The 15,085-nt window shown below is 44.6% G+C and overlaps 1 protein-coding gene across 1 annotated transcript; it reads right to left on the minus strand.

Moving 5' to 3' along the window:
* Positions 1-12,290: 12,290 nt before the first annotated feature.
* Positions 12,291-13,443, minus strand: LOC126657008 (protein CURLY FLAG LEAF 1-like). Its single transcript, XM_050351632.2, has 2 exons — positions 13,160-13,443; positions 12,291-12,933 (listed from the first exon to the last, which is right to left on the minus strand). Exons 1-2 carry the CDS (start codon positions 13,367-13,369, stop codon positions 12,508-12,510), a joined length of 636 nt encoding a protein of 211 aa, XP_050207589.1. The 5' UTR covers positions 13,370-13,443; the 3' UTR covers positions 12,291-12,507.
* Between the last annotated feature and the right edge of the window lie 1,642 nt (positions 13,444-15,085).

The following is a 15,085-nucleotide window of genomic DNA, read 5'->3' on the forward strand; positions in this document are numbered from 1 at the left end:
CATTTTTATACATTTATCATCTGATAATTCTTATTTAAAATTTAGACAGAATATAATCATAAGAAATTTAACTTTTAACAAATTCTCATAAAATAAAAATATCGACGAGTTAGATTCGATTTTTAATATTCACTTTTTCATTAGTTTATTATGAGATGGAAAAATATTATGCCTTTCTATTTATCGACAAATTCTTAAGTAGATTCAGTCTAACACGTCATCCATAGACTAAAATATTAAATTATAACATGTCATTAAAATAGTAGTATTATCGTTATTTTGGTTGTTATTTTTTTTACACCTTTTAATGGTGATATTATGATAATGCCATTATTTTAATGACGTATTATAATATGATAGAATTAGTTCATAGATGACGTGGTAGAGTGACTCTTACCCTATTTCGAAATTTGAATGCATGGTACTATATTAAGATAATAAGGGAGCACTGTTTGATAATGTTTACACCGGCCCAAATAATTACCGAATAGAACTTCATACGGGCTTATCAGGGATTAAGGCCCAACGGAAAGCTTGTTTATTATTGCTTTTTTCTATTTTATTAGGAGTTTGTAGCTCAATAGGAGTGATTTTCTTTCAGAGTCTTAGTCCTAGTTAAATTAGGAGTCTTAAGTATGAGGAGCTATAAATAGCTCAGAGTTTTATTATTTTTGTATCAACAAATCAATCAATCAAAAACCAAGCCCAGTGCTTTTTATCTCGCAATCTCCGGATTGTTTTAATTTAGGAGTAGTTTTCGGTATTAATCTCGCCTGAGTCCGTGACTCCCAGATTATTACTTCTTAGATCACGTGGTTAAGTGTTTTTAACCAAACAAGCCCTGTGAATATCTGCATAGGTTCGTTAAAGTATCAAACCTCAAACCGATCCCGATTATAAATTCAAAGATTCGAGTCCGGAATATTTCCAGGCGAACATCTTTTGGCGACTCCACTGGGGAACAGTTTATGGTTAGCACAAAAAGGGACTTCAAGGACGATTCCAGGCACGCTCGGTCCATACGCCGACAACAACGGAAGGAAGGTGACGTAGTAGACGAATCAGATTCGGATAGATCAGAAACCATGGCCAAGGACAAACAGGTGAACCAATCAAGCAAGGCGCCGAATACAACGGACACCGAGGGGAGCCTACCTAAGGACAAGGTCGACGACGCGACCGATGACATGATAGACTACTCGCGCCAGCTCCCTCCCTCTCGCCCTTCTTTATCACAGGCCGACTTCTCGGCCATGAGGGGCGAAATAGCGCAAGAGAACAAGCAAATGTTCGACGGTGCTATGCATCAGATGTCCGAGGTGATGAGGAACATCATGGCCGACCAAACGTCGATCCAGAGGCAGATCCAAGGGAACTTAGATGGCCTCAACAAGGCAATGGAAAACCTAGGGCGATTATTTTCTGGGCAATCCGCGGCCGATCAAGGGTACAGAAAGGCCGAACAGAACCAAACACCGAGCCGTTTTGGTCAACCAGGTGGTTCGGCCGAACAACAACCCAACAAGATGGGGTATACATATGGTTCCGTTAAGCTCTTAACGAGGAACGAGGCCGAGTTCTCAGGAAGGGCCGATCACCCGGGAGCAAGCTCGTCCAACCCACAAGGCGAGGCTAGACCACAAGGGGGAGCTACTGGAGCCAACACCCAGGAGCCCAACACGGGCGAACGATCGTACTCCGAGGGAGGCGATCCGAGTATATACAATCAACGGCAACTCGTGGACATGCTAGAAAGGCTCGGGGTGGATCTGCGACCTATGCCTCGCCCATCGTACATGAAACCGTATCCAGACTGGATCGACAAGTTATATCCTTTCCCAAGGGGGTATAAAGTGCCAGAGTTTAGTTTATTTTCGGGCGAGGAGAAGGGCCAATCGACGGTTGAACATGTCGCCCGGTTTTCAGCCCAATGCGGCGAAGCAGCCGCTCATGATTTCTGGAAGCTCCGGCTTTTCGCCAGCTCTTTGACAAAAATGGCGTTTACATGGTACTCTAGATTATCGCCCAATTCGGTGGACACATGGAAGGACCTCGAAATCCTCTTCCATGAAGAGTTTTACAGGGCACCACCTGATGTCACCCTGGCTGACCTCGCCCGAATCTCACAGCTACCAAGTGAGTCGGCAGAGAAGTATATCGGCCGATTTAGAAACCTCAGGACTAGGTGCTCCACCAAAATGTCAGAGGCCGATTGCGTACCGATGGTGGTAAGAGGAATGAGTTTCGCCATGAGGGAGCATTTCGAGGGCCACAGGTTTCGGGACTTGTTCGAGCTAACAAACAGGGTGACGAGCTACGAAAGACTCCTCCAGGAGAAAGAACAGAGGAGAGGCGCATCTAAAGGGACCTATTACAAAGACCAGCTTGACGTGGCCGTGGTGTCCGATAGCGAAGATAGTGGTTCCGAGGATGAAGTCAACATGGCCGAATTTTTGGGAACGAAACCCCTGGAATGTTCGGCCTTGCGAAAGCCTGACTTTGTTAAAAGGAATAAGACCGCGGTGGTACAAAAAGAGTATTCATTTGACCTGACTAAGGCCGACGACATATTCGATGCCCTGTTGAAGGATGGGCAGATTGCCCTAAGCGAAGGTCATACGATTCCACCGTCGGAAGAGCTAGTCGGTAAGGATTATTGCAAGTACCATAACTCCTGGAGGCACAGCACGAACAACTGCGTAAACTTCAGAAACGTGGTTCAGAAGGCGATTAACGAAGGGAAACTCTTGTTCCCAACAAAGAAAGAGGCCGATGCCAAATACGTGTCTATTAACACAGTTCGGCCTCACTTTGATAGCTACCTAGAGCAAGGGCAGATACGGAGTAAGTGGAACCCAAGAAGACCCAAGCCGAGAGTAGAGACCGACGGTTCTAAGTGGCGAGGAGAAAAAAGGCAACCTCAACAACAGAAGAGGAAGCGATATAACTCGCCTACTGCAGATATGACGTGCCCATCATGCAGTACGTGTTTTAAAGTCAAGGGAAGCGATAACACGAGGAAGCATCCCAAGATCTTTAAACCGAAATCGCCCACAGAACAATGGCAGAGGCATGAGCCACAACGGAGGCCTGCCACTAATGTATTCAAGAGGATATTTCGGCCAACGGAGGAGACCCCTCGTATGACGAAAACCCAGAAGAGGCGAATGCAAAGGCTGCGACAAGAGTCGCGGGCGAATCACGGGGCAGATTCGGCTCCCAGAGAGCAGCACGGAAGTAGGCCAATAACCGAGAGACTGGGGGCAAGGAACCAGGCCGACGCGGACACCAAATCACCTGATAGGCGAAATGCCAAGGTAAGGAAGGTATGGATGCCGAAGATCGAAAAACAAGCGGCCGATGTGTCTGCTGCGGCAGTAGTTCACAAGGATGATGAAGATTCCAGCGGCCGATCGTCCTACAAGGACGTACTGGTATCGCACCACGATGGCCAGCTTAAAGCAAGATTGCCCAAAGACCGCGAGGTCGTCGTTTCGCACAAGAAAGGCATGTTGAAAGCCTGGGTCCCGGTGGTAAGAGACGAATACGGAGTGAAAGTGGTTACGCTTCCCAACTCATACAGAAGTAAACCAGGGCAGAAGGCAACGTTGGAAGGCGATGTAATCGTACCAGAAGGAGATAGCGCCGATGATACCGCGGTAGTATCCCTCAGTAAACCTCCAACAAGGATGACCAGGCATATTCGGCCGCTATACATCAAGGCCGATCTAAACGGGGTGTCGATTAACAGAGTCCTCATCGACAACGGGGCTGGCGTCAACATACTACCGGCGAAAATGCTCAAAAAATTGGGCATAACGCGGGATCAGCCTGACCCGACCGACGTTTACATGACTGACTTCGCAGGGGGCGAGACGCCGGCCGAGGGGTACATTACCCTCAGAATTAAGGTAGGGCGAGTAGAAACCGAAGAAGGGTTTTTCGTGGTCAACGCCCGGAGCAATTACAACATTTTGCTCGGCCGCGATTGGATACACTCCAACATGTGTATACCCTCAACTATGCATCAGATGCTCTTCATATGGCGAGATGACGGCGAGGCCGAAGTTGTACAGGGTGACCCCAACCCCTTCGGCGAGGACCATAACGTACTCGAAGCACGTTTGTACGATGAAGAGGTGCGCAACATACAATCCCTTAGTTCGAAAGGAGAAACGAGCGTTCCTCGCTTGCTTGTTAACTCGGATCGGCCGGTATCAGTGACCCTCGGGGGCAAAGGCCGATCCACCATCCTCAAAGATTCAAAATGATAGCACGACATAAAGAATTGAGGGAGAAAATTAGACAGTTAACCTCGCTGTACGATATTGATTCGGCCGAATGCATCTATGAGGACCAGGAGCAAGACCCAACAGGATCGCTGCGGATTGGGGACATACGATTGGCAACCGGGAAGTTAGAAGATGATCCCGCCCAAGTACAGGACGATCTCCTCGAAATCAATCTGGGGACAGGTGAATCGCCTAAACCCATATACATCAACGCAGGACTGGACGAAGAATTCAGAGAGCAACTGATCGCCCTACTCATTGAGTTCCGCGACTGTTTTGCCTGGTCGTACGAGGAAATGCCGGGCCTTGATCCTGATATCGCCGAACATAAGCTTCCATTAAAGAGTGGATTTCGGCCATTTCGGCAACCTCCCCGGCGAATGTCCAGGGAAGTGGATACTCTCATACAAGATGAGATTAAGCGGCTGGAAGATGCCAAGTTTATTCGGGAAGCCCAATACACCGAATGGCTCTCTAACATCGTACCAGTAATGAAGAAAAACGGGAAGCTACGAGTATGCGTTGATTTTCGGAACCTAAACCTGGCCACGCCCAAGGACGAATACCCAATGCCCGTGGCCGATATGCTGATTGACAGGGCAGCTGGACACACGATACTCAGTTTCCTCGATGCTCACTCTGGGTACAACCAAGTTCCAATCAGCAAGGAGGACATCTCCAAAACGGCTTTTAGATGCCCCGGGCCGATCGGAGCGTACGAATGGGTCGTGATGCCCTTTGGCTTGAAAAACGCAGGGGCAACATATCAGAGGGCGATGAACAAGATGTTCAGAGGTCTTGATTGCCTTGAGGTCTACATCGACGACTTCGTAATCAAATCAAACACCGGCGAAGTTCATTTGGCCGATCTCCGGAAAGGTTTCGAGCGTATACGACGTAATGGGTTAAAAATGAATCCTCTGAAATGCGCGTTCGGCGTTTCGGCTGGAAACTTCTTGGGTTTCTTGGTTCACCAGCGGGGAGTAGAAATAGATAAGAACAAAGCCAAGGCGATTATCAATGCTGAACCACCCAAAACCAAGAAGCAGCTCCAGAGGCTCATCGGTCAAATCAATTTTTTAAGAAGATTCATAGCAAACACAGCAGGCCGACTTCGCAGCTGGAGTGTTTTGCTGAGGGGAAGAGAGACCGATGAGTGGATATGGACGGACGAGCAACAGAGGGTGTTTGACGATTTGAAAGGTTACTTGGCGAAACCTCCGGTCATGACCCCTCCAAAGCCGAATAAGCCGTTGTTGCTATACCTATCGGCTGCACACGAATCCCTAGGATGTATGCTCGCCCAAGAGGACGATGGGGTCGAGAGAGCAGTCTACTACTTAAGCCGAGGATTGACGGACACAGAGATTCGCTATACCGACATAGAAAAAATGTGTCTATGCCTGTACTTCACATGCTGCAAGCTGCGATACTATATGTTGCCGGTCGTAGTGTATGTATTATCCCAGACCGACATCATTAAGTATATCTTATCGAAGCCATACCTGAGGAATCGGATCGGAAAATGGGCGATTGCAATGTCCGAATTCACATTGGTGTACGTTCCTCAAAGGGCAGTAAAAGGACAAGTATTGGCAGACTTCTTGGCCAATCACCCTGGTATTACCCTCAAGGAAGAGACACCCGATCGAGTAGACATCACGTTCTTCGACATCGACGTGTGGAAAATGTGGTTCGACGGATCCAGGACAAGCCAGGGGGCAGGCGCGGGAGTACACATCGTCACACCCTTGGGGGCATCCTACCGGCTATCATTCAGACTCCAGTTCGAATGTACCAACAATCAAGCGGAATATGAGGCCCTCATATTCGGTTTTGAGATTCTAGCCGAGCTAGGGGCGAGGGCGATCAGTGTAAAAGGAGATTCTTTGCTAGTCATTAAACAAGTGACAGGAGAATTTAAATGCGAGTCCGAGTTATTGGTGAGGTATTGCAACAAGGCGAAACATCTGATCGAAGGCTTCCAAGACACGAGAATAGAATACACGGAGAGGGCCGATAACGGCGTTGCAAACGACCTAGCTCAGCACGGAAGCAGTTACAAGGTAAACCGAGAATTCGACGCCATAGAGAGGGAAACACCAAATCTCCACACCGGGGGCATCACGATCGACGAAAGACAGTTCTCGGTTTACCAACTGGACGTCACCCAAGATTGGAGGGACGAGCTCCTGAAGTGGTTCGAAAAACCAGACGCCACGAATAGGAGGTTGAGGACTTTAGCCCTTAATTACGTGGTCTTAGCCGGCGAACTATATAAGAAGGGCTTTGAAGGGCTGCTCTTCAGATGCATCGGTCCGAAAGAGGCGATGCTTGCTATGGCCGAGGTACACGAAGGAATAGCAGGCGCCCACCAGGCGGGTCCCAGAATGAGGTGGCTCATCCATAAATACGGCTTTTATTGGCCGAAAATGGAACAAGACTGCATAAGATATGCCAAAGGTTGCGAAGCCTGTCAGAAATTCGGCCCAATACAACACGTCCCGGCCGAAGACCTGCACTCCATCATCAAGCCTTGGCCATTCAGAGGATGGGCGGTCGACCTAATAGGGAAAGTATACCCCGGCTCGTCTGATGGTCATGCTTTTGTGATTATCGCCACTTGCTACTTCACCAAGTGGGTCGAAGCTAAACCTTTGAAGTCGCCGACACAAGAAGCGGTGATCAAGTTCTTCAAAGAATACATCGTCCACCGACACGGCTTGCCCGAGTCCATAACCACAGATCAAGGGACGATGTTCACGGGAAGTGATATAAATTGGTGGGCCTCCCAAATGAAGATAAAGATATTACACTCAACACCGTACTACGCCCAGGCCAACGGACAGGCCGAAGCCACGAACAAAGCCATCAAGCTCATAGTTCAAAAGATGATTGAAGAAAACCCAAGGCAATGGCATGTGTTTTTATCAGAAGCTGTTTGGGCGAATAGAACCAGTCAGAAGTCGGCTACTGGGACCTCGCCTTTTCGACTGGTCTATGGTTACGATGCGATGTTGCCAATGGAGCTAACCGTCACGTCTACTCGCCGCAGATACCAATGCGAATTGTCCAAAGAAGATTACTTCGACAAGATGGTGATAGATTCTCTGGACCTTGACGAAGAACGTTTAACGGCGTTAGACCACTTAGAAGCCCAGAAAAGAAGGGTCGAGAGAGCTTACAACAAGCGGGTAAAACGGAAAGCTTTTACCGTAGGCGATATAGTATGGAAAGCAATCTTGCCTATCGGCCACAAAGACACTCGGCTTGGCAAATGGAGCCCGAACTGGGAAGGTCCCTTTATCGTGGTCAACAAGTTAACAGGCGGTGCTTACTTGTTGGCATATGTTGATGGGGAAGAACACGATAGGGCGATCAACGGTCAGTTCCTGAAAAAGTACGTTCCAAGCTGTTGGGAGGGCGTAGACCGTCGGTTATTCGGAGCCGACGAAGAGTAATGCTGTTGGTGCTTTCCCGCCGAGTATCCTGAAATGTTTCGACCAATTACGGCGATTATAAGATAACGCCGATCATTCGGTATCACTGCTCGCGTTTTCGGCGTTTCACATTCGTTGAGTTTTTTCAACGGGTTCTCCGTTTTTCTCAACATATTGTACTTATCTTTTTTATAAATGAGCATTATTTCGTATCGGACCAATTACGGACCGATAATATAAAAATAATCGGACCTGAAAGTAATGCAAGGTGTAAATAACGAAAAATTTCGGCTCTCTGGCCGAATGAACATTAACGGAAAAATATACCCACAAATAAGATACGGCCCCAGGCCGATCAAAACATAGTGAGAGTCAAAGTATTACCAAATTAGACAAATACTGACATTGTTCTGAACTTACAAAAATGATTACAAAACTAAAAATGGCTAAAAATATCGCCAAGCTCACTACGAACAGTGTTAAAAGACTTCCGGGCTTCATCCACCTTCGGCTTCATCTTGGTGAGGCTGTGTTTCAGCTCATTCCGGCTCTTCTTCACGCCGACCCCCTCAAGAAGGCTTTTGTCCATGGCAGTTTCAAGTTCGCCGATGCCTTTCTCTTCAGTCTCCAGCTCGAGCTTCAGGGCTGAGATTTTGTCATTTAACTCCTTGGCATGGTCCCTGCGAGCAGCCAGGGTCGAAACAGATGCTTTCACAGAAGCCTTGAGCGTTTCCAGCTTCTCCTTTGCTTCGGCCTCCTGAAGGGTCAGTTGGTCATGATCCGTCTGGATCTGCGTCGCCTCATCATAAATCTTTTGAAATGCGGGTAGCGACGCAGACAGTCGGACCATGGCACTACGAGCTTTCTCGTTCAAAATCTCTGGAGGGGCATCGGCCAGGGCAGTCGCCGCTCTCTTAAGACGACCAAAGTCTTCAACAAATTTGAAGATCGCCACACCTTGGGACTTCAAAGAGCCGACGACGTCTAGATGATCGCCCCATACCTCAGAAGGACCGCTGGTCACTTCGGCCTGTTGCTCGACCTCTGGTACGGGCATCTCCTCTTCCTCACTGTCAGAGTTAAGGAAGGCCGCCGCTTTTGCTGCCAGATCATCAGGCTTCACCGAGACATCATCTGGTATCTGCCATGTTTGGCCGCAATAAAAAATTAGCTGATAGGGACATTGTTAAGGCAATAATAAACCAAAAATAAGGTACCTTAGTCTTGGCAGCAAGACGAGCCGGGAGGTTCACCAGGTCTGAACCAAGGGGCGAATGCAGAGTAGGAAGCGGAGAAAAGTTAAGCATCTGCGACACCGTCGGGGCAACTTCTGACGATGTTTTTTGAGAAGAGCGATTCCCCGTTAAGGAAATGCCTTCGTCGCCAGTACGATCGTCCCCCATTTGGGTATCACCCCTTGAAGAGGAATGAGCGCTCCTGGAAGGGCGATTTATTTCAGGATCAGAAGGAGCGGGATCGAAGAGGCGAGATCCAGAGAGTTCAGCCCTCATTTTCTTAGCCTTGGGTTCCTTGGGCTCCTTCTTAGACGGTTTTTTACTTGCCGGACGCTTGCGCCGAGACTTCTTTGCTTCTGGCGGGTCTTCGCCATCAGTGTCATAAACGTCTCCTTTCGCCCATTTCGGCACACCAACTGAAAAAACAACAAGTTAGTATGAAATAATGGAAAGCTTCAAAGGCGAAATGATATCTTTGTTACCTGGTATTCTAGTGTAGCCATGTTTGACCAGTTCACTTATCGCCTCGACATCAGAGGGACATCTGATGCCAGTATAAGTAACCCCTTCGTTATTTACAACCGGCTTAGACTTTTTTACTCGTTTTTTAGGCAGTTTAATTGGATTAGGGGTGGACATGTTACATTTAGGAACTGGTGGACTCTTATATTTGAACTTTGGGCAAATATGGGCTAAGAAGAATTCATAAGAGTATGTTTTTTCGTACTTATCTTTCCAAACTTTTTTCATCTTTTCGTTGAACTTAGTCCTAGCTATTCGTCTATGACGTTGCATCCTAAGGTTCATACCTGGCCGATCTAATGGGTTGTATTTAAATTTGTAAAAACGTTCGAACCTAGAAATTTCAAAAAGATGGAATAGGTTACCTTCATATTTGGGACGTTTCGGTGCCTGCAAAAGAAACAGATCGGCATGAGTTGGGTTTCTTGATAAAGGAGGTAAAGAAAAATCATGAAGAGATAGGATTTCTTTTGGAGAGAGGTCGAAGCACGATTCTACGACTGAAGCCCACCAGCTATCAAATTCAGGGGTACACTTGGGTGAGGTGGAAGGGCGAGAGATTTCAGATATAGGGGGAAGATATGCTCTATTAAGGCGAGTTATGAATTGCAAGTCAGCATAATTTTCTAAAGAAGGCCTGTAGGTCCCGCGATTATTGACGGAGATCAATAAAGGACAGGGAATTCCTTGGTTATATCCGAACTGCCGAGCCACATAGTTAGGGCAGTATGCCTCTATACTACTGCGGTTATATTCCAGACCGGCGATTAAGTTCCTGCTCTTTAAAGAGCTACACCAATATTGACCTCCAAGTCTCCGTTTAGGATCGGCCAGAGCTTCTTCAGTGTCGTCACTATCCCAGCCGAGGTATAACCAAGAGGGAGGATACTTCAGAGTTAGGATGGGGAAAAAGAGCTCTGAGGTACGAACGGAGTTGGTGAACACTTCTAAAACGTCCAAAACGTGTGGGAGACGGGTGCCGGCGGCGATTAGTTGGTAGCCGCACAAATCGGCTTTAATGTGAGGGCCGATTTCAAAGAGTTCTGGAAAGTAAAGGGCGAGCCATAATTGCAGGACCCACAGCGGACCACTGGGACACTGAAAGGTTCGTGTTTCGGCATGAGGAGCGATCTCATTTAGACTCCTATACAAGTGAGCCAGCATGAACTCGCCCAAATTACATTTCCGCCCTTCGGCCAGAGCAGCGACGAGTGTGAAGCAGTCAGTTGTAACTCTGAAAGATGAAGTGCAGAGTACGAACTTCGCCACAAAGAAGGCCAGGAAGGCGATGTGCTCTTTGGCGTCTGGTTTGTAGTGTTCTTCGCCCATGAAAAGTTTGACGAAGGGACCGTAACTCCGTTGGGCCTTTGACAGCTTGAAAGCAGGGATTTCGGCGTCCAGGTTGGGCGAGATACGTTCGCCGATTACAGGGATGTTCAAGATGGCAGCCAGATCCAGGAGAGTGATGGTCATCATACCAAACTTGAAACAGAAGCAGTTGACAGCGGACGACCAGAAGAGGGAAGCCCCCATGATATAATGCTTCGCTATTGGTCTGCTCGCTTTGCAGAGGCCGATCATGTCGTATATGCCAACATCTTTCCACAATTGGCCGAAGTGAGGTTTTAATCGGTTTACCCATTCTTGATAACCCTTGTGCTCTGTCGGCCAGTTTCTAAACATTGTGTTCACCCAAATGGAAGACTGGTGGGCGAGTGAGAATCGTGGTAGGACTTCTTCGTGAAAAGGGGTAGCAATTTCGCAGAGATGACTGGGCGAAACGAGTATTGGTCCGACACATTCTTTGTCGTCGTTGGTTTTCACTATTACCTGAAGATCGGTGTTTGGAGCAGCGGCTTGGTTTTCGTTCATCTTGTCGGTCACTTGAGCGGCGATAGCGTCATTAGGAGCAGCCATTATAACTGAAGAATAGGATATCTCGGTTAGGCGAATGATCAAAAGAGGCGAATCAAAGACAAGAGAGGTTAGGGCGAAAACTTACCAGAAGAGACTTGGTGAATTACTCGAGGTTGCTGAGGAGAGAGAAAGCTTGATAAATGCAGAGAGAGTAGGTAAGTGATGAAATGAAATGGTATTTTTGTTAAAAGACCAAATCAGAGGAAGCCGAAGGGTCGTGGGGCCAAAACGTGGCATCGTGGAGAACAGCTGGAGATGACGTGGCTTAAAGGGGGTACCGAAAGGTTTATAGATGCGCACCCCTTTAAATTTTTTCGAACGAATTGGGCCTCAGTAGTGGGCTTGGAAGGGCTGAGAAGGAAGAACAAGCCCAAAAGATAAACGTTTCAGACTTGTTGGGGGCATTGTTTACACCGGCCCAAATAATTACCGAATAGAACTTCATACGGGCTTATCAGGGATTAAGGCCCAACGGAAAGCTTGTTTATTATTGCTTTTTTCTATTTTATTAGGAGTTTGTAGCTCAATAGGAGTGATTTTCTTTCAGAGTCTTAGTCCTAGTTAAATTAGGAGTCTTAAGTATGAGGAGCTATAAATAGCTCAGAGTTTTATTATTTTTGTATCAACAAATCAATCAATCAAAAACCAAGCCCAGTGCTTTTTATCTCGCAATCTCCGGATTGTTTTAATTTAGGAGTAGTTTTCGGTATTAATCTCGCCTGAGTCCGTGACTCCCAGATTATTATTTCTTAGATCACGTGGTTAAGTGTTTTTAACCAAACAAGCCCTGTGAATATCTGCATAGGTTCGTTAAAGTATCAAACCTCAAACCGATCCCGATTATAAATTCAAAGATTCGAGTCCGGAATATTTCCAGGCGAACAGATAATAAATTAATACTTAACTCTTACTGAGTTAGTAGTAGTACATGATACAAAGTTAGTTAATTAACTTATCATATAATTAAGGTACAAAAGGTAAACAAATTAAGTCCTTCATCTACAATAATCAAGATCATTACCCAACTTCTAACCTTGCTATATATATATATATATATATGACGAAATTAACGAACGAAAACAGGCCTTTTTCTACCGATTCTTAGCACAACAAACTAAACCTTTGGTTGAATAGCTTAGGACTATGGTCAGGTGGGTGCATGAATTTACAGTTAGGACATGAAGGAGACGATTTGCATAGAATCACCAACATATGACACCTTGTGCATACACTTGCCACCATCTCTTCTTCTTCTTCATTTCCTTCAACCAACCACGACGGACTCCGTTTCATTGCCGCTTCTGATTTCTTGTTTTCTTTAGTAGTACTCATGAACAAATCACCGAAACCAGAAAATTTATGGCCGACGTCGTTTGTGCTGGTTTTCCTTTGCGACTCGCATGGCTGAAGGTTTAGCTCCAGGTCTAAGCTCATGTGAGCTGGTGAACTTATTGGCTCCAGGCTAGTTCTTGGATCCATTGATGTTCTTTTCTTGGTCCTTGTATTGTAGAAGTGTATCTCTCCTGACTGCATGCAGAAGAAAATTAGATTAATGATCTTTCTGAATTATCAAACCGAGCAATTCTTGTATAGACCGAGTTCATATTTTATTAATGAACCGATCAGTCATATCTTAAAAACCATACATATTTTTCTCGAATTTTATTTTTTAACATCTGAACGGCTGCGTACGTGACTAAAAGCATGAAACCGGTCTAGGCAAAAATTTCCTATATATATATATATATCGTACCTGAATATCGAGGCATCGCTGCCATCCCAAAGGAAGCGGGGTCTCAAGGTGAAGTTCAATTTGATCTTTTGTATTGTAGTGATCAGATGGTTTGGATCTTTTGTGGTGATCAGTAGAGTGTAGCTCATGATCCCATTTTCTCTTCTTTGATGAATGATCAAGCTCTGTATTTGGAGAGGTGGAGGGAAGTTGAAGGGAAACCATATGCATAGCGTGTTATTGAAGTATTTTTTTATTGAAATGAATTGCTTATTTATTAAGTGACATAATGCTAGTTATATAGGGAGAGTTGGGTGTTGTATGGTGAGTCACTTAACTGCGATGCAGAATCTAATAGGGCAATTTTGAATGCAAATTTAAGGACCTACCTGTACATATTTGCATGACGTGCTTTTCTAGTTGGCTCTTTAATTACTACACCAGCTCCGATCGAGCTGATCCTTAATTGACGCCGATATATATATATATAGTATACCCATTATATATAGACATATATAACCCTAACCAACTCTTAAAACCAGTAATCATCAAAAAACAAATTTAAATAAACGAGTGATTGGAATAGAAATCTATAATAATAAAATCTAATCAATAACGATGATCAGAAAGCGGCCATTCGTTAGCATCGCATGCATGCTTAAAGAATTTAATTGTCGGATCATTACTTTGGTGGTATTTGATAACTTAATTTACTAGTTTTTTAATTAAAATTTTCAAGCACCTTTTTTTATTAAATAATTCATATTCGTCCCGTTTAGAAGGGACACGTTTCCCTTTTGTATATCCTATTTAAAAAGTTTATATCATAATTTTTATATTATTGTATATGAATTTTTTTTATCCATTTTTCTTTCTAATATTAATGACAATTACTTTTTCTGGTTTGACCATGAAGTGTCTTGAACGGATTCTAACTATAAAACGGCATTATATTTAAACCTTTCACATTCAGACTAATCCCCACTCGAGTCGGATAGGTCACTTGCGGGAGGTAAAAGCTCTAACCCCAAATTTTAAACGGTTGCATACATGAGTACGGTTCGCACACGCGACCTCATTTAAATCAGGAGAGCGCCTTATCAACTCACATGCGTCTTGGATTGGGGTCGGCATGACCTCGGCAGAACATGCCGAGTTTTTTTTTTAAAAAAAATAATCTGAGCTCGTTTCGAACTTCATATTTGTTATTCAAGTACATCCCTTACACTTTGTATATGCGAGTTCAACCTGATTTTTTTCATACTTGCATGAGAAATTGTAAGAAAATAAAAGAACATACTACTTATAAAATAGCGGATTTTCGAACTCAGACTTGGACTGAGCTTAAAAAATTTACTGTCCAATCCCCGATACTGATGGAATGGGTCTAGGTGGACGTGGTGGATACCCAGACTCAAGAAGAAGTATATTGTATACACAAATTACAAGACTATCATTAATTGGGATAAAATTAAAGAAAAATAATAATATAGCATTCGTAATTTATGTGTAAAAATTGTTTGTTCCTTCTCAGACGGGGCGAAAAGAGTATATAAAAACACCTAGTAAGCTGATTTTTTTTGGTAAAGGTGTAAGGATATCCTGAATGAATTCAAACAATGCAACCATAGCTTTAAGCCTTAGCCGTCTGTATTAATCTATATTCGAGCCAAATAGATTCTTTGCATGAAAATTAAATCTATAATTTCATATTTTAAACGAATAAATACATGAATGTAATTTGAAATTAAGTCAGAAATTACGACTTAAAATCTCCATTGAAAATATATATTAATTGTTTATTTTAGTTTTATAATAAAATATTAATAATTAATCATAATCATTTTTACATCCTTAATTAATATTATCAATTATTTTACCCCGCTGTAGTTTATTTTATAAAGAAATTTTTATAGTTTAATATAAATATTATCGTAATCATTAGTT

The sequence above is a fragment of the Mercurialis annua genome, linkage group LG1-X (genome assembly GCF_937616625.2).
Source record: "Mercurialis annua linkage group LG1-X, ddMerAnnu1.2, whole genome shotgun sequence".
In the NCBI taxonomy this organism is placed as follows: Eukaryota; Viridiplantae; Streptophyta; class Magnoliopsida; order Malpighiales; family Euphorbiaceae; genus Mercurialis; species Mercurialis annua.